The following is a 20,635-nucleotide window of genomic DNA, read 5'->3' as shown; positions in this document are numbered from 1 at the left end:
TGTCCCAGGATGAGCCACCAGCCTTCCCTAGCTGCCAGCCCCGAGGTGAGTTCTCTATCACTTCCAGTGGGAACAGGCAAGCTAGGGTGTCCTTGACCAGGGAAGATGTGCAGCTTACCAGCTCCAAGGGTCATGGGTGCTTGAGGGTAAGGTCACTGCTGGCTGAAAGCCAAGTACTTCAAAGCTCTGCATAAGCCATAATTAGCTCCTGGCCTGGCCCAGCCCAAAAGGAGGGTCTGGAGAGAGCAGCAGGGAGGCATGTCTGCGGAAATCAGCTCTGAGATAGCGTGGATTGGCCCCAGGCTGAGTGAGTCAGCAGCTGGAAAGCCAGCTGGCTTCAAGGCTGGACTCAGCTACTCAATTTGCTGGCAGGAAACTTGGCTTCTTAAGTGGCCCTGCTCTCCAGTTTTACTTGACCTCTGCCTCCATCGACTACCCCTTATCTAAGCAACTTGCTTTAGAAGGTTCGGCTCAGTGCTCCCAATACTCCATTTTCTGTCCTGGATATTCAAGGCCTTCCTGGATCTGAAGGTCTGAAATGTTTCCGGGACCAGCTCATTTCTTTCCTGCAAGGCTCTGTTCCAGATCCTGTTCTTTTGAAAATTCCTCCCTAATTAATCTTAGGCATCAGCATGCTACCCCCCCCCCCCACACACACACACACAAAAGCTTGTTCAGATTTCGAACAAAGTAACTGGGCAGCCTGGGAATAGTCCAAAGTGTGCCTAAACCGTGGGTCAACATAAAATGATGCTAAAAGCTATTTCTATGTGATTAGTTCAGGAAAGTTGGAATGAAAGAGCCGACTTTGAGTTTTAGCTTTCTTTGGAGACAAGGTTCCTCTGTGAAGCTGAGACTGACTAGGCACTTATGATCCTCTGGCCTCCTCAGGCCCCCAAATGCCACCACAGTGACCTTTAAATTTTTAAGCAGGTAGATCCTTTTTTTTTTTTTTTTTTTTTTTTTTTTTTTTTTTTTTTCTGAGACAGAGTTTCTCTGTGTAGCCCTGGCTGTCCTGGAACTCACTCTGTAGACCAGGCTGACCTCAAACTCAGAAATACACCTGCCTCTGCCTCCCAAGTGCACCACCACTGCCTAGCAGGTAGATCCTTTCTGATGGAGACATTCTGTACACACTGAGTGCAGAGCCATGGATTCCTCCAGGATTGTGCTATGTGTGTGTGTGTGTGTGTGTGTGTGCCATGTGTGTGTGTGCGCACACGTGCATGTGCACGTGCTGTTCTCATGTATAGGTCCATGGGAATGGAAAGAAGCCCTGACTAGACAGCTCAAGACATTGTTTGACTCACTAGGACACACTGTGACTAGGTCACATTAGCTCCTTGAGCCTCTTTCTCTGTCTAGAAATGAGTGGTGGCTCTCTGCTCTCCTCCTGTCAGGAAACTTGAGGGTTCTATGCTGCTGAGAAGGCCCACATCCCAGTCTCACTGGGCACACACCCCCCTTCCTAGGAGGCCTCATGATAAAGCAGAACTTCTCATCCCCCCTCTCATCCTACCCCTGGTAAACACCAAGAGGGTGTGTTCCCATACCATCTAAAACAGGCCTTACCATATAGCAGAAAGAGCTTTGGAACCAGCCATGCTTGGGGTCTGGTTCTGCTTTTGCTGCTCCATCACTATGCATGTCAGACAAGCCCTTTAATTTATAGGAGTTCCATGTTCTCTATTGGCAAATGGGCAAGGTCATAGCTACCAAACACATGAGACATGAGCTCATCGGTCTGAAGTGCAGTCACATGACAACACGGTAAGTAGTACTTGCTACTGTTTCCTGTTACTTACCATGGCACTCAGCACCCGGCAAACATATTTGGGGTCATTTCTGCGGGCCACATCGGTCACAGGGTCACGACGGAAATTCAGACTCCTATCCAAAATGGAGAGGCTGATGCTCAGAATGTCTTCTTCAAACTGTTTATAATGGGACCACATGTTAAGATGAAGGAAATGACCCAGTTTATTGGTTAATTACGGGAACAAGGAGCACAATGGTGAGGACCACAGGACCTGCCCAAGCCCTGTCACTCTGTGGCCTTCAGAACTAAGAGCGGCTGAGGAGCGGCCACCACAACTAGCCTTTACCCAGCAAGTTCATCCTCATTCCACATGAGCCAGAACACACTCCACTAACATGAAGAGGACACAGCATGGCACAGCCCACTCCCAGCTTGCTGTGGACTCAGGAACAAGTCAGCCTTTAGCTCTTCTTGCCTTTGTCTTTGCATTTGTGTCTCTTTCTCCCCTGAACATTCTTCTTCTAGCTAGCTAGTAGCCTCCCTTCCCTCCTCAGGCTCACACACTCCTTCCTAAGAAAGGCTTTCACAAGCCCTCCCACCCAAAATAGCCCTGCTCCCACTCTAGGGTGTATGATGCACTTTTATCCTCATCAGTTTTTCCCTTTTAATTAAGTCAACACATAGACTCACGTTAGAAACTTGATGCAGTTAGCTACACAATGGAACGTGGGATGGATATGCATGCACCTGCCCACCCACTTCTGGGTATGTAGGCATCCTGGCTGCCCAGGGTACTTTACTCTCCTGCCTTTATGTATGGCCTGGAAAATGAAAGGTGAAAAGTCTCTCCTAAACATTTTCTAAGCTGGGAAAAGCAGGGAACTCTCTGGGCTCAGACGGTAATGCAAAAACAAAGGCTATGGGTTTGAAAGGCCAAGGATATTCAATAATGGAGCTTTACTACAATTTTGTGCAGAATAAAAACAGAAGCTACATTATTGTCCTGAGATTCTTTGCTGGATCTTTTAATCATTTGTGTGTTATGGCATCAGAAATATTTCACTCCATCAATTCAGTAATGAGTCCATCTTGCCAACTAGATCGTGACTCCTTTGGAGCATTTATTCGTCTGTATCCTTAGTGTTCTAACCTAGGGTCTAGAACAGCGTAGATGATCAACAAATGTGCTCAGAATGAATGGACAGATAGAAGGGCAGGAAAATGGGACAATCTGCTATAAGCTCTGAGCATCTTGTATATTAGGGAGACAACCCCAGCCTTCTTATGGTTCATTTACCTGTCCAAAGTTCCAGCCAACCATGCCAATTCGATCTGCGCTGCCCACGTAGATGATGCCAGCATCTTCCTCAACATACTCTTGTCTTTCAGCATGGTTACTCATAAAGACATCATCCACTGTTACACACACACACACACACACACACACACACACACACACACACACACGATGGGAGAAGGGAAAGAAGAGGGAAAGGAAGAGGGGAGAGAGAAATAAAAAAAAAAACAAAACAGATGTCATCTTGAACCAATAAAATCAGTCCTCCCACTCCTGAAGAATAGTGTTGAGGTTAGAACAAGAGTCATTTTTGGCCCATCCACCAATCTCCACTGAAGAAAGATGTCTTGGGCTATGACACTTCCTGCTCTCACTGGGGGTACTCAGCCTAAAGAGAGAAGCTAAGCTGACCTAAGAGTCTAAAAACTGGACTCAAGGATGAGATATTTGCTCCTTCAGATAGAAGGGCACTGCCACATTGTAGACTTTTACTCTTTTATTGTCTCTTATAATTTATCGTGCTGTATAGGGTATAAAAATTCACACAACCCCCCATGGGAGCCCCAGAAGGTAAGGACACAATGTCCACTTTATGGGGAAGTGTTTGAGGATGGAGGTGATAGTGCAACCACCTAGAGTCACATAGCCAGTTAGTGCAGACCTCCTGACTAGTAGCTTTTCTGCTCCTTCCATGGCCCACAGGCTTTCACCAACCAGATCTAAGCCCATAAGGAGCACAGGTTAGCCATCTCTCTTTTCTATACTCATTGTTTCCATCAGGGACTTGTGGGAATGCCATGCTTAGAGACTTACCTTGCAGCCATGGGTTGAAGAGCACTATGAATGTGCCGAGTCTCAGAGAGGAGACCCTGCCTCTGGAGGAGATCTCAACATCCAGTGCATACAGTCCGATGGGAGCACTGGCAGGACTGGCAATAGCAACGACCAGATTATTGCCATTGCTGGCTTTGAGCGTTGCGTTCCAGCCACCTGTGTTTCTCCCAGAGATGGAAAATACAGCCTTTGTCCTGGCTGACTCAGACGGTTGGGGACCTGTCAGAGAAACAGAAAATGAAGAAAACAAAGGTAACTAAGTGGGTAGGACCTAGGAGAAATCAGGCTCTGATGTCACTGTGAATCCCTCTAGGTCAGTGGTTCTCAACCTGTGGCCCCATGTCACCTAAGATCATCAGAAAACACAGGTATTTTACATTATGATTCCTAACAGTACAAAGTTACGGTTATGAAGTAGCAATGATATAATTTTATGGTTGGGGTCACCATGGCATGAGACACTGTATTAAGGGGCTGAAGCATTAGGAAGGGTGAGAACCACTGATCTAGGTCTTCATTCAGTAAAGCATGCCATCATTGTGCTTGAGGTAACTGGAGGGAACTTGCAGGTCACATCCTTCTTGATTTGAAGACCATAAGTCTCATGCTCCCATAGTTGCCCTGAATCAAAACATAGCCCAAAGTCCAATGATCCCTCAAGGGTAACTTAGTAGAGTGAGTACCTGTGGAAACGATGAAGTTCAGATCCTCTCCAGACTCAAGGCTTCGGTTGCCGACTAGTATCATCTCCCAGGGCTGCCCTCTCCGCACGATCAGTTCCTGGCTGGAGAACTTGTCTGTGTGATGTGCCCTTCGGTTTATAAGCATCTGCCAGTTGATGTTTTGGATCTCTAAAGCTGTGAGCCAGAAAGTAGACTATGAAGTCTTGAGGGAGAGGAGAGAAGTGCGAAGCATACCAAAAAAGCATCTCTGAGTGAGGAGGCAGCAGACAGCTGACCGTGTAGAAGGAGTCACAGTAAGACATAAAAGCTTTGATTCTGCATAGCAGAACTGTCACCACTTGTCCTCATTCACCTTTTCTGTATTCAAATACTCCAACTCACATGACCCAAGATCATGTAAACGTCCCGCCTTTCAGACGGTCAAGCGGCTCCACACGCTATTCCCTCTGCTCAGACTCTCTCCATCCATCTCGTGACTTGTCATTAGGCCTTGAGGGGTAGGCTGAACACTCAGGGAAATATCACTCAACCAGCTAGAAGAACCGTGTCATGAGAGACTGGGAAGAGACTGGGAAGACAGTCTGGTAGATGAAGTACTTGTGAAATCCTGAGGACCTTGGTTCAGATCCGTAGCACTTGCATAAGCGCTGGGTGTGTTGGTGCACAGCTGTAGCCCTGGTCCTAGGGATAAAAACAGGCTGGTACCCAGGGCTTGCTGACATGGCAATCTAGATGGAACAGCTTGTTCCATGTTCAGGGAAAGACCTTCCCTGGGAAATATGGAAAGCATTGAGGAAGGTACCCCAACATCCACAGACAACATGATCCTGAGCATACTGCAGTGTGCTCCTGGACACATACAAGTTTAAAACAAAAAAAGGAAAGGAAAGAAAACTGGGCGTCACCAGAACTCCAACAGAACTGAGAGGAGGTGACCCTGAATGCATCTTTCCACTCTCAAACTAGCCAGTGTTGATGTCTATATGATTTACTCCTATATTTACTAAAGCCTGGTGTTGGCCTTGGCTACCAGAGAGATCCATCACAACTTTAAGCAGCATTGATAGTCACTATTAGCTGAAGCAACTTGCAAGTGCTCCCTGGAAAGTGCTCCCTATGACACATGTCTCAGAAGCCACCCTCCTCCACTTCTCAGATGACTGTAGAGGCAGTGGAGCGAAACTACATTAGGCTTATGGGAGATGACATAATTTATGAGACATTTAGCTCAAACCAACTTGTTGAGAAATCATATTCTTTTGAGTTATAACTGGGATGTTACATCACTCACTCCCCTGCAAAACAAACTGCTCTCTGTTTTCATGATGAAGTGCAGTCTTGATGAGTGTATGATGGCACATCCCACTGTCAGAAATCATTCCCATTTGTGTGTGTTGACAGACTGTCCGTGAGGATATATTCTCTTGATCTCTGTATTCTGAGGCCTAGCCCTCCACTTGACTGATTAGGCACAGAAGTGAATGAAGTAATATGGAAATGAACAAAGAAAAACTAACATCAAAAAGTGACTGTCTTGAGGCTTGGAGAATGGCTCAATGGTTAGAGCATCGGCTGTTCTCCCAGAGGACCCAGGTTAGAGTTCCAAAGTTCACGTGAGGGTAAGAACTGTCTGTAGCTCCAGTTCTAGGGAATTTTAAGACTTTCTATGACTTCTGCACAGGTGATGTGTAGGCATGCATGCAGGCAAAACAGTCGCACGACCAAAAAAATGAAGATAAATAAATAAATACCCAAACCTGTTTTAAGTACAACTCAAAATGTAGTGTACAAAATGGGGTGAATGTGGGGTATTCAGAGTGTGGTGGTGGTGGTGGTGGTGGTGGTGGTGTGTGTGTGTGTGTGTGTGTGTGTGTGTGTGTGTGTGTGTGTGTATGTGAGAGAGATGGAGGGAGGGAGGAAGGGAGAGAATGAGACCTATTATTTATAAAGCACTGCTAGACATTCTGGGAGTAGAAACATGTAAGATGTCTGCTGAGAGTTCAAAGGTCTTTCTCAGTCGGTAAGACAAGAAGAAGATGAGAGTGGAAGAATCCAGTTTCTTTCTACTAAAGGAACGTGGGAAGTGCAGACAAGAGAGAAGAGTTTTGTTTTGTTTTGTAGAGATCAGAAAAAGCTTTACTGAAAATACTTGACCTTGAAATAAAACATAAACTGGCAGAAAGCCGTGTGAAGGTTTATGTGCTCAGCACACCTAATCACTGGGAAATGCCAATCAAAGCCACGAGATACTATCTTACTCTGGTAAGAATCTCTGCTTCCGAAAATACAAAAGATAAGAAGTAATGCAAGCTGTGCGAAGAACAACCCTCTGAACTGTTGATAAAATGGAAATGAAAGACAATTAAAAATTGAACTGCCCTATGGTCGAACAATCCCACCATCAGTATGTATTAAATAAAATGAAATCAGTAAAACTAAAATCTCTACTTTTGTGTTTATTTTAGCTTTTGTGAGGGGGTGGGATAGGATCTAGTTCAGGCTGGCTTGCTAAATATCCCAAGCTAACCTCAAACTTATGACCTTCTTCTCTCTGCTTTCTGGGAACTGAGGTTACAGGCATGTACCACCATGCCTAGCTTATTTTTAACATGACTTACACAAAATAAAAACAACCTAAATACAAATCAGTTCATGAAAGGATAAAGAAACTGTGGTATCTCTACATACAATGACATGTTACTCAGATATTAACAACAACAAAAAAGAAATCTCATTCTTTGGGACAAGTGTGGGTAGAACCAGAGGCCATTGCATTAAGTGGCATAAGCAAGGCACAGATGTAACGTGGTCTTGTTGCTTGGGGAATATGAAAAGGTTGATTTCGTAGACATGGAGGAGCAGATTGGTGCTTAGCAGAGTCTGGAGACTATGAAGGGACACTGAGCTGTGGAAATGAAAAGTGTTTGTGAAGCTGGAAATGTTATACCTGAATTTAACCTCATACAATGTACACACGGAAGCCATCACACCATGTCTGTAAATATGTATGATTTACATAGACCTTGAAAGGGGAGGATTTTGTTGGATGCCAAAGGACACGCTGCATCCTAGACAAAAGGGCTCTAAATGGTCTGGAAAGTGAGGCATATTGTGTGTCGAGAGCAGAGGTCCTGTCTTGAAGGGAGAAGAAGAGCAGGCAAGAATGGAATGGGGATTCTGGAACAGGGGCTTCTACCAGAGCAATTTCAGACAGATGTTCTCGGTCTCTGGGATGTTGAGCCAAACACTGCTTTTGGAGAAAAGGGTTTGACACTGGATCAGGTACCAGGTGCTAAATATTCATTTATTCATTTCATTCATTCATTCATTCATTCATTCATTCATTCATCCAACATATATAGAGAGACAGAATAAGCTAAAGCATTTTACACACATTGAGGGACATTTCTGTGTCAGATGGAGACAGCTCAGAAATAGGACATTGTTTGACAGATTCTGAGATGTACAGAGGTTTATACAGCTAGGGACTAGGGACTAGGTCTGTATAGGGCAATGGTCACCAACTTAAAAAACCCTGTCTCCCACAGTGTTGCTTACTACGTTTGGAGCATCCTAGATGCTAAGGAGTGGTAGAGCTTTGCTTTATGTCTTGTTCCAAAGAAAAGAAGGGCCTTGCCGGGTAGTGGTGGTGCAATCCTTTGAGCCTAGCACTCGGAGGCAGAGGAAGGTGGATCTCTGAGTTCCAGAACAGCCTGGTCTACAGGTTCCAGGACAGCAGAGGCTACACAGAGGAACACTGACTGGAAAAAAAAAATCAAAACAAGAACAAAAATAAAAGGGAGAAAGAGAGAGAGAGACAGAGCGAGAGAGAGCCAGCCATTTCCTTGGCTTTCTTCATCCCCCCCCCCCCAGATGATGCATGGCCAGAAGAAAAAGCTCACCCTGCTAGACCATAAACTGTTTGGGGGGCAGAAAGTGTATCCCAGATGGCCCTCTGTTGAGGACAGGGGTAAGGACAGAAGGGTGGGGAGAGCCACATTTTTGTTGGCATCTGTTCCCATCCACACGGGTTTACCTCTGTCTTGGTTCTACTAACACTTATGAACTCTGCTGTAGCTGTGCCTTCCTCATTCATTCTAGAGACCAGTGGCTGTGCTATGAAGGAGTGCTCAAGATGAGGCTAAACTTCAGGGTACTGAGGCTGTAAGGAGCCGATCCTTCCCACCAGAGACACAGCAGACGGGTCAGCTGCAGCGTGACTGTGGTGGTGACGATCACTGCATTAGCTGAAGTTTGCCGGACTTTGATGTGCTAACTATCATCTCAAGTCTTTACATGCCTTAGCCTATTAATGCCGTGAGTTACACTCAGAGTTTTACAGATGAAAGAGCTAAGATGTGGGAAGCCTTGGTCATAGCTACTCCTTCCTGAGTGGGGTATGGTAGATACATAGTCATGAGAGACCTGAGAGGTACTGTGAGATCTGGAAGGCTTCCCTGAGTTGAAGGAAGAAGGAAAGGCAGACTCATATATGCCACCAGCATGCAGTGTGTCAACTGTTGACAACACAGAGAACCCATTATGTATATATATTATGGACGAACTCTGACAACTGCAAACAAACTCAGGAGACAGAGCACCCTCCTCGGTACCTAGAAATCAGCAGAGCATGGAGTATGCTGTGTGACACAATCAGAAATGTGCATTTGAGCCTGGCGGTGGTGGCACACGCCTTTAATCTTAGGCAAAGGCAGGCAGATTTCTGAATTCAAGGCCAGCCTGGTCTACAGAGTGAGTTCCAGGACAGCCAGGGCTACACAGAGAAACCCTGTCTGGAAAAAACAAAACAAAACAAAACAAAACAAAACAAAACAAAACAAAACAAAACACAATGTGCATTTGGTCTCTGTCTTTTCCTAGCATAGGTCTTCTAAAACATTTGGAATCTTGGAAAGGGTGAGTGTCTTTTTAAACTAAGATAACTGGTGATTGGGAGCTTCCGACAGCCTCAGGGTAGTGGCTGGTTGCCTAGAAAACCAACCACGTCGTCAGAGGGTTAGAGACTTCACTTACCATGACCCTGTTCTTCAGGGAAGGGAAATCGATATAATCATCAATGACTATAGTCATCACTAATCATTAATTAATTCTGTAATCAATCAAGAATGTCTATGTAATGAAGCCTTCCTAAAACCAAAATAAAGCTTGCTTTAATTTGTCCATAATCTGGGTCAGCAGTCTTTTTCGTCACATCTGTGGGATTAACACAGACCTGTGAAACTTAGCTTTTATTTCATAAACTCTGTGCTCGCTCCAAACAGTGCCAGGATCGAGTTCAGCCATAGGGCACCTAGTTAATGTTGGGAGAGGGCTGGCTGGTGTGAAAACTCATCCATTTGCTAACTAGGAGCAGGGTAAGCAGGCTAGAAAGAAACAGTGTTTCCTTCCCACCAGATCTTACTGACTCTACTCTGTCACTGTGCCCCCCAGTTCTTCTCTTGGGAATAGGTCCCATGTAAGACTTAGAAGCCAGAAGCTACTGTAGATGGTAAAAGGTCCTTAGGATGTACTGTCTACCCACTGACATTGTAACCTAACCAATAAGGACAGCGAGAATCTACAGGGAAGAAACATGTTCTCAAAGGGCAGTCTTTGGGGATAGTGAATGAACAGGATCGATCTGCCTTGTGGTCCCTGAGAGAGCTGCATGAGAAGACCCACTAGCTGCCTATCTCAGGCCTTGTCCCACCCATGAACCTCTGAATCAGGAATTCATGTTTGTGGGTACCAGGGGCCATCAAGTCACACACTTAAAAAAAGAAAGGGTAGGGTATAGCTCAGTTTAGGGCCCGAGACTAGAATGCACAAAGCCCTGGGTTTGAGTTCAAGCACTGGGGGAAGAGAGAGGGAAAGAACCCCAAGGAACAACTTTATAAGCTGCTCCCTGAATAAAGATGGGGAGGTCTGGAGAGAGCAGTAGCCTACAAGCAAATGCCTCAGGTGTCTCACTGTAGACCACTACACTAGGCTGAGTTACTTTTCTACATCAGTGTCAGGATGAAGACATTTCTCAGAAAATACCTGTATCACCAGCATTCCTGATGGAGAGACTGCTAAATTCTATCCCAAAGTTCACTTGTTCTTCCTTTCCTATAACAGAATTCCCATTTTAATAGGCTGTGGATCTCACAGGTTCCTGTCAGGGAATGCACATGAACCATGGCCGGCCAGTGGCTCATAGGCCAGAACTTCCTGTAAGTCTTTTTAAAAATTGCAGTGATGTGTATATAGGATAAAAACTAACATTTTAAGGACACTTCAGTAGGTTTTAGTATATTTGTATGTTGTGTGAACTCTAGTTTCCAAAAGAGGCCTGATGCCCATCATGGTCACTCCTCCTGTGTCTTCTGACCTCTGGTCTGTTTCCTGCCTCTTGGCTTTTGTCTGTTCTGGACAATCTGATATAAATGGAAGCACACAGTACATGGTTCTTGAGGTCTACCTTGTTTCACTATTACAATGTTTCCAAGGCTGGATCATGCTGCAGAATGTATGCACAGCTTATCCTCGTATGGCCAAACCATATTCTATCACACGAATACACCCTACATTTGTTTATCTTTTACTCAGCTGATGGACATGAGTTGTTTCTATATTTTGGCTGTTGTGTAAAGGGCTTTTATGAAGCAAGTATTTCTTTGAGGTTCTGTATTCAGTTCTTTTAAAGAAGATCTTTGCTTCTGAGATAGTCTCACTATGTAGCCCAGGAGTGCCTTGAATGTATGAACCTATTCCATCTCCATGTACTTTGAACATGTCCAAGCTTGCCCAAACTTTTGATCCTCCTGCCTCAGCCTCCCAGCATTTAGATGACATCACCTCATCATGACCATCAAACCCAGCCAGGAGACCTTTTTGACAGCAGTTGGCAAATGTGCTTGGCCTATTTTCCTCCCCCTTCTTCCATCCTGCTGTCTGGGGTGTAAAGTGACGTGGGTGGGGCTTGCAATACCCACCTCAGATTACACAGGGCTATACATGAGGGAGAGTAAGCTGCGAGGCAGGTCAGAGCCTGTGCTCTGAGAACTACGTAGTTCCCATCTCTTCCCCGATCTACCTACATTCAGATCTCCTGTGTAAAAAGGAAAGAGTATTTGGGTTGCTTATTTTGTTGTTGTTGTTGTTGCCTTTTGGGGGCTCACTATCGTTTCCAAGTAGCCCCAATCTTATGACCCTGTGAGTATATCTCTTGCCCATCTCTTCTGGGGCTCACATTTGGCAGGTCATCGTAAGAAGATGCCAGACTGTGACAGGAGATTACCATCAGCTAAACCGGCCCTTATCAGCCCAGCTCTGTAAAGAGATTGCTGGCAGCAGACATCTGAGGATGCCCTGGTTGCTAAGTGTTGGGCTGAGAAAGGAGCTGGTGGGGCACCAACATGGCAGACCTAACACTTGGGGAGCTGGGCTCCTGCACATATTTATCTGGACTCTACTCCTTATTATGCCTCCTTTAGGCAAAGATGCATTCTTATATTATAGATTTCCAAAGTTAATTAATTAATGCTAATGGAAATTTATACCTTACTTATTTTTTTATGTGTATGAGTGATTTGCTTACATGTATGTCAGTGTACCACGTGCAAGCCTTGTGCCCTCAGAGGCCAGAAGAGGTCAGGTCATCAGATTCCTGGAACTGAAGTTATGGATGGCTGGGACACCATGCAAGTGTTTGGAACTGAACCTGGGTCCTCTGCAAGAACAAATGCTCTAAACTACTGAGCCAGCTCTGCAGTCCAAACTTACAGAAATTCTAAAAATCATTTAGCTGAGTGGATTTCAAGCCACACTAAGAAACATATTTTGGTATTCTCTAACATTGATTTGTAACTGAATACCATAATGTACATACTCTTGACGTTATCTCCATTACATTACCTTACAAAATATGTTGGTTGCAGTCCGCTAAACTGATGTCACAATCTGAAATGGATTGCAATGGACATCTTGGAAAATGGTGATATAATTCAATATAATTCCCATATTGCACTTCAGAAAACCAGATTTCCCCCACCCTACCCCCAGAGTAGCAAAAGTGACCCACTGAAGGCACAGAGTAGTTTAGAAGCAGAGCTAGGCCTGGGAGCCAGGTCTCCAATCCAAGCCATGGAAGCAGGAGTCATTCCCCAGGCTGCTCCCCGAGAGTCCAGGTCATGGCCAGCCACTCCCTGGCTCACAGGACTCACCGACAGACACACTTTCCTTTCTCTCTTTCCACTTGGTGTCGATTGCTTTTAGCTTCTCTCCACGGTCAGACACCTCCAAGCCTGGTGCAGCACACACCACAGCATTTCCTGGCACTCAAGCCCAGGATCAGTAAGCAGGGGAAGGCTCTGACAAAGTTCCTGGGGTGAAACCCTGGACAGACAGAGGCTTTGGGTAAAGACCTCAATGTCTCTGAATTGTGGGTGTCTCAACAGTGCAAAGGGAGTAGTGAGACTTCAGCATCTGCCTCTTTTAAGGTTAGCATTACAGAAGAACTCATGTGCCTTAGCACTTCACATATAACAGCAAAGCAACACTGGAACTGGAAGGCTCTAGCTCCTTCTGTGGCAGGCATGGAACACTACACTTGCATCTTTCAACACTCATAAAAGCCTGCGGCATTATACCAATTTACAGGTGGGGGTTGTAAGTTCAACTGGGTGAACTCATTTCTCCAATATCACAAGCTCAGACAGAACCTAGACCCAAGGCCAAGCTGGAATTCAATTTTCCTTGACAAAAATCTGACTCCAAGCTTCTAGCTTCAGACAACTACCATGGTGTTGTGGAAGCCACTAACCACAGCCTGCTCCATCATGCTGACAGGTAAGAGGTGAAGGGCGTCACATGCTTTCTTTCTAAAGAGTGAGCTTGTCATCTCTCCTGACGGGGGCTTCAAGCCTTGACACACAGGGAAGTCATCAGGCGAGTAATGTCTTGATCCAAGAGCTTCCCAAACCAATCATCCAAGAGCTCCAGATTAGAACCATCTCTGGCATTTAAAAGCAGCTTTCCTGTTGATTCTAAATGTGTGGCTGGGACAGAGAATAGTTACCTTCGGCCTATACATCCTTTCATACTTGTGAAAGCTCCCTCACACTGAGTTGTATAGCTGTTCCATGGGGGCTGGGGGGCACAGGGGAGAAGCTACCATCATCTCCTAAGGGAGGGAGGCTCAGCAAGGGGAATTCAGTCTCCTTTGGAAGCCATTTCTCACTCCAAGAGACCCAGCCTTGTTTCCTTTCCTCCCAAGTGATACAGAGAGAATTTCCAGCATACAACCCAGCCTGACATGTGGGCCCTGGGGAGGAGAACAGCTGCCCCATGTGCACACCACAGCCCTGAGGGGTAGAGGCAACATAGAAAAACCATTAGAGGTGAACAAACAGTGCCCAGACCCAAGGATACCTGGGAACCTGTGAAAGGAAGATGAGGAGGAGGCTGGAGTGATTGATTTGTGCTACGGAGGAATCTAACAGAAGAGTAGAAAATGGATTTTATCCCAGGTGATTTCTCCTTTTAAAAACAGACTATCTTCTCTCTCTCTCTCTCTCTCTCTCTCTCTCTCTCTCTCTCTCTCTCTCTCTCTCTCTGATGATTCTATACATGGAGACAATGTCTTGATCATATGCACACCCAGTTTCCTTTCCCTGCTCTCCCTTGGCACCCCCAACATGGATCCCTCTCTCATCGGGCTTTCTTACAATCCCAAGACAAGAAGGAAACTGGCTCAATACAAAAATTCTCAAGTGCTACTAAGTTGAGCTAATGGACACTCCTAGGTGAGTATAATCCACTTTACAGCTGAGGAAACAGACTCGCAGGGTAGGGTCCCTCTAAGATCACTAGGGACAGGGCTGCAAGCCAACTGCTTCAACAGCCCTGCTCCTGGGTGTCATCCTAAATGGCAGCTGCAGTTTGAGAAGCCCAAAGGCACAGTGGGCTCTGCCTCTGATGAGCAGGTAGCAGATGGTGAGAGAGGTGCCAGAGGCCATAGTCTCCAGACACGGAGCCCAGAGAGATGATCTGCCTTTCAGAGAGCATGGATACGTCTCTGGTCCAAGGAACTGAAATAAAGATGTGAAAGGGGGCTCTGGTAGGTTGTAGGTGAATACAAAGTACAGGACCCAGGAGGAATTCCCAATTCTTCCCTGCAAGAAAGCAGCTGAAGTCCTAGCTCAAGAAAAAGGTCTGGAGGCTCACCTGCTGGCAATCATGTTTAAACTCAGATGTGGACACAGAGCCTAGTGGAAAGGCACCTTGGTGCTGGGGATTTTTTTTTTTTTTTTTCCTACCAACTTGCTGTTTGACCTTCCTAAGGCTCTCCCCATACCCAGGCCGCAACCTCTTCCTGGCAGAAGATAGGCGTACTACATGACAACGGCCATTCCCTTCTGGTGAAGTTGAAAGCCCCTAGTGCTCCTCTGGTTAGCATCTCAACCATGCCTGTATTCACGAGAGGGAATGGATGAGCAAAGGTGACCATCCCCCTGTCCAGTCCTCTTCTGGAGAGTTTCTCAAGTGGCCCATATCCACCTTCCACATCTGGATTGGTTGTCTTGCACCTAACCACCATTCACCACACTTTACAGGTTTGACTCACGCCTTGTTTGGGTTTGGCATTGCTGCCATCAAGGTCCAAGGCCGATCACCATGACAGGCAGTAATTAGGAGAGCCCAAATCCTCGACAGTAACCACGGAGTCAAAAAACCTGCACATCTTGTTCCTTTTCAGCCGCCTTCCCTGGTGCTGTTCATAGGGACAGTCGGGATCTTGTGGCATGCTTGCCACATCTGCTCCTGGGCTTTCACACAGCAAGTCAAGCCAGGGAGCCCGCCAGTGTTAGAGGTGCTGGAGTTTACTTAGGAACCCTCCAGCTGGTGGTTTCTCAACACTCAGCTTCCACGTGTGTCTCTCTGATCCCGTGAGAGCTGTTTTCCTTTGCCCCTGCTACTGACAGCTAGGAAACGTGTACTGAGAAACCCAGAATGCTGTCTGGCATGACTTTATAAGTAGCAGTGAATAAGCAGTACCAGTAAGACAAAGCTTGTCCTCAAAGGGAATGCGACCCCTGGCTGTGTGTTGAACATCCTGCCTATCGATCCATCCATTCCAGTCATGTTCCACCACTGAAATATGTCTGAGGAACCCAGCAGGTACTCTAGGACACAGACACCCGAGAATGTAGCCTGAAAACACGGAGTCCCCAAGACAGACAACTGTCCCAGCTGGCTGCTCTGCCAGACCCAGAGGGCGGTATTGGTTTCCCACGAGGACCTCCTAGAGAGACACCGCACTCACCACTCATGTTGGGCTTCTTCTGCCTTTCCTGGGGCTCCTCTGGGAATGACAGAGATGGTGTGGGGAGACAGGCGCCAAGGATTGCCTTACCATTTATAGAAGCCTCTCCTACACACCCCAATTAGAATTCTAATGAGGTGGGCGAGGCACCAGGTCATTCCTGTAGTGCCTGTAAACGTTTCACTTACAACATACCTGTCACCCAATGGAAGGTCATCCTGCTTATGCAAGACGAGCTTGGGAAGAAGAAAGGAGATGAAAGAAAGCCGAATGGTTTGTTCTTAGGATTTCTTATTTTATTTACAAAGGTAAGTGACTTCCTGGACCCCCCAGCATATAGGAAACTTGTCCCAAGCTCATGCCAGGAAGGCTTTTGTGACAAGGAGATGTCTAGAACTTAGCGACGTCCTTTCTCTCTGTGCACATGCGTTATTAGGGCTAGCTGCCTCTACATGCCACAATTCATGAGCCCAGGGATAAGGGTAATAAGGAACATTTGGAGGAGGCTGAGAGCCCTAAGTTCCAGTGCTGGTTAGGCCCTGGGCCATCCTTCAAATCTGAAGCTCTGAAGCTTTTGTTTAGGTTTGAGGATAAGCATACCCACACTCATCTCACAAGGATGGAGGATTAATTCAATATGATTACTTAAGTGGAAATCGAATATACGTGCCTCACCATGGACTATACCAAAGATCTTGAAATCAGATGGCAGTTAGATTCCAGGTTGGGGTGGGGGGGGGCACAATCTTTTTTATGAAGCACTAGAAATGCTAAAAAGCACTAGAGCACTGGCTTTCCAGCTGCATGCTCTCTCCAGGAGTGTAGGAGGAATCATTTTGTCCTCAGCTTTAAAGGGGAGATGAAGGGCTGGTGAGGCGGCTCAGTGGTTAGTAACCTTTTCTGTTTTTCCAGAAGACCAGTTCTGTTCCCATTACCTATATCAAATGGCTCTCAGTCACCTCCAGAGATAGCTGGCTCTTTGGGGGTCACAGCTGGAATCACAGTTCTTGAGAAGCTGAGACAGGAGGACTACAAGTTATAGGCTAGCTTGGGGAAAGTGGGTAGGGATAAAGCACAGAAACAGGGCATCTGCACAAATGGCCTGGCTTCAGTCTCTAGCAATAAATAAATAAATAAATAAATAAATAAATAAATAAATAATACACTGTGCTGTAACTGTCTGCTTAATATGTCCCCACCCCTAGACTGAGCTCTGTGGAGGTACAGGCTGTATGTTATTAATTTTCTCCTCAAATCCTAGATGAGTAGTTGACAATGGTGAGAACACAAACCTGTTTGACTAAAAATTAAAACATTATTTTATTAGCATGTGTGTTGTGCACATGCGTGGATGCATGCATCTCCACAGTGCATATGTGGAGATCTGAAGACAACTTTGGGGTGTCTGTTCTCTCCTTCTGCCTTGTTGAGGCAGGGCCTGTCTTGTTTCTGCCGTGATGCTACTCTAGGCTAGGTGGTCCTCAAGGTTCTGGGAAATTCTCCTGTCTCTGCCTTCCATCTCCCTAGGATTGCTGATGTGGGCAACCATGCCCATCCTTTTATGTGGGTTCTAGGGATCTAATTCTGGATGCCAGGCTGGTGTGCCAAGCACTTTTATCTACTGAGCAATCTCACTGGCCCCTGCTTGACTACATGAATGAATGAATGAATGAATGAATGAAACATTAAGAGGAAGATGACAACATCCATCCTTGTGGTGGTTCCTGTGGCCATTGCCTTCACGAGTGTTACCTTTTCCCCCCGCCACCTACATATCCAGCGTAGATTCTGTTGTTGTTGCTGTAGTATGAAGGGGCAAACAGATGAACTTGAGGCTATGCAGCTGTAGGATTGGAACCCAAATTTAAATGTCTCTAGATCTGGTCTGCTCAATCTCTGAGGCCACTTCCCAGATGATGAGGGAGCTTGGCCTTTTTAGGGTCCTGATGGTTTTTGGAGAAGTAGCTTGGCACCTCTTCCTGGTAGACAGTCAAGAAGAGAGCAGAGGTTTCAGAGGTATTGGGCAAAGAGCCCTGAGTCCCATGTGGAGGTTTGAGCGTGGCTGTGGCTCATGCTGTTCCACAAGCTGTGATTCTGGGGAAGACCTTAGTTATGCAGGATCCTAGCAGGAGTTTTGAAAGTTGCTGTGTGACCCATTGTGATGAACGAGTACACTCCGAGTACTCTGGAGTGTGGAACAGGAGAAGGAAGACATTACCCATTAGTGTTAGTATTTCTGTTTGCCTGAGAGCCAGGGGAAATTGGACGCTGGGCATTCCTTTGAATAATATGACAAAGTAACCCAAAGAGGACAAGCAGGTGGTACTGCCCTTGGGGAAGAGCCTGAAGTCATACAGACCCGAGTCCATCCTCTGGTTTTGTCAGGTCATCCCATCATTTAGAGCTTCCGTTTCCTTGTCTGTAAAACTGAAGCAGAATTGTCGTGAGAATTAAAGGAGTCATAAAGAACTTAATTAGCATGTCCTCTGGCACGGCCCAGTGCAAGCAGTCAGTGATGAGATTATTAAAATTGTTATCCTTAAAGAATTGCACAGTTCTGAGTGTCACAAATTTTGCAAGGGGACCCACAAGTGTCTATGCTGATGCCTGGTCCTGAGGTCTTCCCTTGGACTCCAGTGCAGTAGATAGAGTGTATAGTGCCTATGCACTGGACTCAGAAGACTGAGATGCAAATCCAGACACTAGAGCTTGCGTGCTGTGTGGCCTTGGCTGGATACTTTCACACTGACCTCTGCTGCCTGACCACGAATCCTGCTGAGCTGCAGGGAAACCCAGAACTACTGTTTAGTCACAGCTAGGAATACTTCCTGAGACATTGCTTGGGCCTTTCCCTTGTCGCCTTCAGGGCTGCCCATCCAGGCTGGCCAGCAGCCTGTTAACTCCCTAGCAGCCAGGTGCAGCAGGGAGTCTGCCTGAGCCTAATGCTAGCTGTGGGAGGATTGCATCATGACTACGGCCACAGCCCCAACCTGCAGGCAAACTATAATTGCTAGCTTTGTCACAATTTCAGCTAAATGATTTTCAATTCATAGTTGAGTCAGACAGCTGTACACAGGATGAAATTCCTGCTTGGCCACACTGTGCAGCCCAGACACCAGGTAAGATGGAACACGCAAACGGAGGCTTTTCAAAAGAGAAGCCCATTGATCATTTGCCTTTTTTCTCCCTCTAATTAAGGGATTTAGGGTGCTGAAGATTTCACAACACAGAAAGCACAGGCTCTGAGGAGTTGTTCAGCCCAGATACATCTTCAACACAAACCCCACACCTAAAGCTCAGGGAATGTCATAGTGGACAGAAAGACTTGAACATCCAAGAAGACTTGGACATATGACAGGAGAGCAGCACCCATGGTATATCAGTAATATGGCTGTCTAAACAAGACCTGACAATGACACCAGTTGACATAAGTGGAGGAACTTTTAGGGGCTTTACCCCTAGAAGAGCTATAGGCAAGTTATGACTGCTGAGAGGGAGAATTAGTTTTCCCTAGGGATATGCCTTCTAATTGATTAGCTAATACCAAGTGGTCAAACCTGAACACATGTGGATACACACATGCATGTGCACACATACCGAGTAAATATATAAGTTCAATTTGCTGAGTTTATTTAATACCGTGTGTGTGTGTGTGTGTGTGTGTGTGTGTGTGTGTGTGTGAATACATGAATTTGAGCATGGGGTTAGGACATGAGAGGAGAAGAAGGGAAGGGCGTATGATGCAAATACAGTACAATTTGTAAAAATTTTAAACGGAAATTAAGAAAATGAAGAATAATTTGTTTTTTTTTTTTTAAATTCAGAAATAAATTGTTATTAGTCGCTACCCATGTTTTCAAATGCCTTTCACACAGAGTCTGGCTGCTTCTCTCCTGGGACTTGATGGTAGAACTGATGGTGCCTCTGTCACCTGTAGCCCTGTGAAGCTTCCTGTGGCCCCTCTTCATGTTTGCGCAGGCGCGCGCGCGCACACACACACACACACTCATACACTCACCACTATTCCTGATGTCAGATTGTGTGCTAAGAGTTCCACATCTGTTAACTTCTAAAGCCTCTTGGAGAGCACCAATCCATTTCACAGCTAAGGAACTTAGCTTACAGAAGCTAATTAGCTGTCTTGATAAGGTAATGTGGACCCGTTAGGATCTACCTGACCTAGGTTCTTCCATTCAATGAGGCCTGGTCCTCAGGAAGGCCCTCACCTGGGTCTTCTACCCGGGAGACTGATGTTACTGATCTCAGTGACAGTGTTAGGAATCCAGGGCTGAACAGGAAGGTAAGGACCCTTGGGATCTGATGCCAGAAACATCAACTTCAATGTTTGTGTCCCCATTTCCTACTCCCGCTCAAACATGATTAAACAAAACCTTGTAGGAAGAGTAGGTATCTGATGATCCCTCCTAAGTCATCCGTGTGCATTTCTTTGACTGTCTGCTGCAAGTGGCACAGTGAATTCTAAGTGATGCCCTTACTTGAACAGTCAGACAAGAAGCAACAGAAAAATTTGAAGATGATAAACTAATAGCCAAAGGGGTGTATATCACTTGTACTCAATCTCCAGAAAGAGTGATAGATACTGATTATGGCGATAGTGAGGTCAGCTTATTAAAGAGGATGTGTTTCAGACAAACCAGGAAGGAGAAGATCAAGGAGAAGCACAGACAGTGATGGAGAGTCTTCATTCCACAGGCTGCACATGGCTTTCTGTGGAGCACACAGTGCTTGGAGTC

At 45.9% G+C, this 20,635-nt stretch overlaps 1 protein-coding gene across 1 annotated transcript in view; it reads right to left on the bottom strand.

The window, feature by feature from the left end:
- The window catches only part of Tgm3 (transglutaminase 3), a 35,967-nt gene extending 19,979 nt beyond the window's left edge, over positions 1-15,988 (bottom strand). Inside the window, exons 1-5 of the mRNA XM_034495674.2 lie at positions 15,882-15,988; positions 4,574-4,747; positions 3,870-4,109; positions 3,057-3,175; positions 1,806-1,934 (exon numbers count right to left, since the gene is read on the bottom strand). Of these exons, the coding sequence (XP_034351565.1) occupies positions 1,806-1,934; positions 3,057-3,175; positions 3,870-4,109; positions 4,574-4,747; positions 15,882-15,888 (669 nt within the window). The 5' untranslated portion in view covers positions 15,889-15,988. The remainder of the gene's footprint in view (positions 1-1,805; positions 1,935-3,056; positions 3,176-3,869; positions 4,110-4,573; positions 4,748-15,881) is intronic.
- Between the last annotated feature and the right edge of the window lie 4,647 nt (positions 15,989-20,635).

This window comes from Arvicanthis niloticus, chromosome 2, assembly GCF_011762505.2.
Source record: "Arvicanthis niloticus isolate mArvNil1 chromosome 2, mArvNil1.pat.X, whole genome shotgun sequence".
In the NCBI taxonomy this organism is placed as follows: domain Eukaryota; kingdom Metazoa; phylum Chordata; class Mammalia; order Rodentia; family Muridae; genus Arvicanthis; species Arvicanthis niloticus.
The sequence above is the reverse complement of the archived record's forward strand: the minus strand, read 5'-3'. Positions and strand labels throughout refer to the sequence as shown.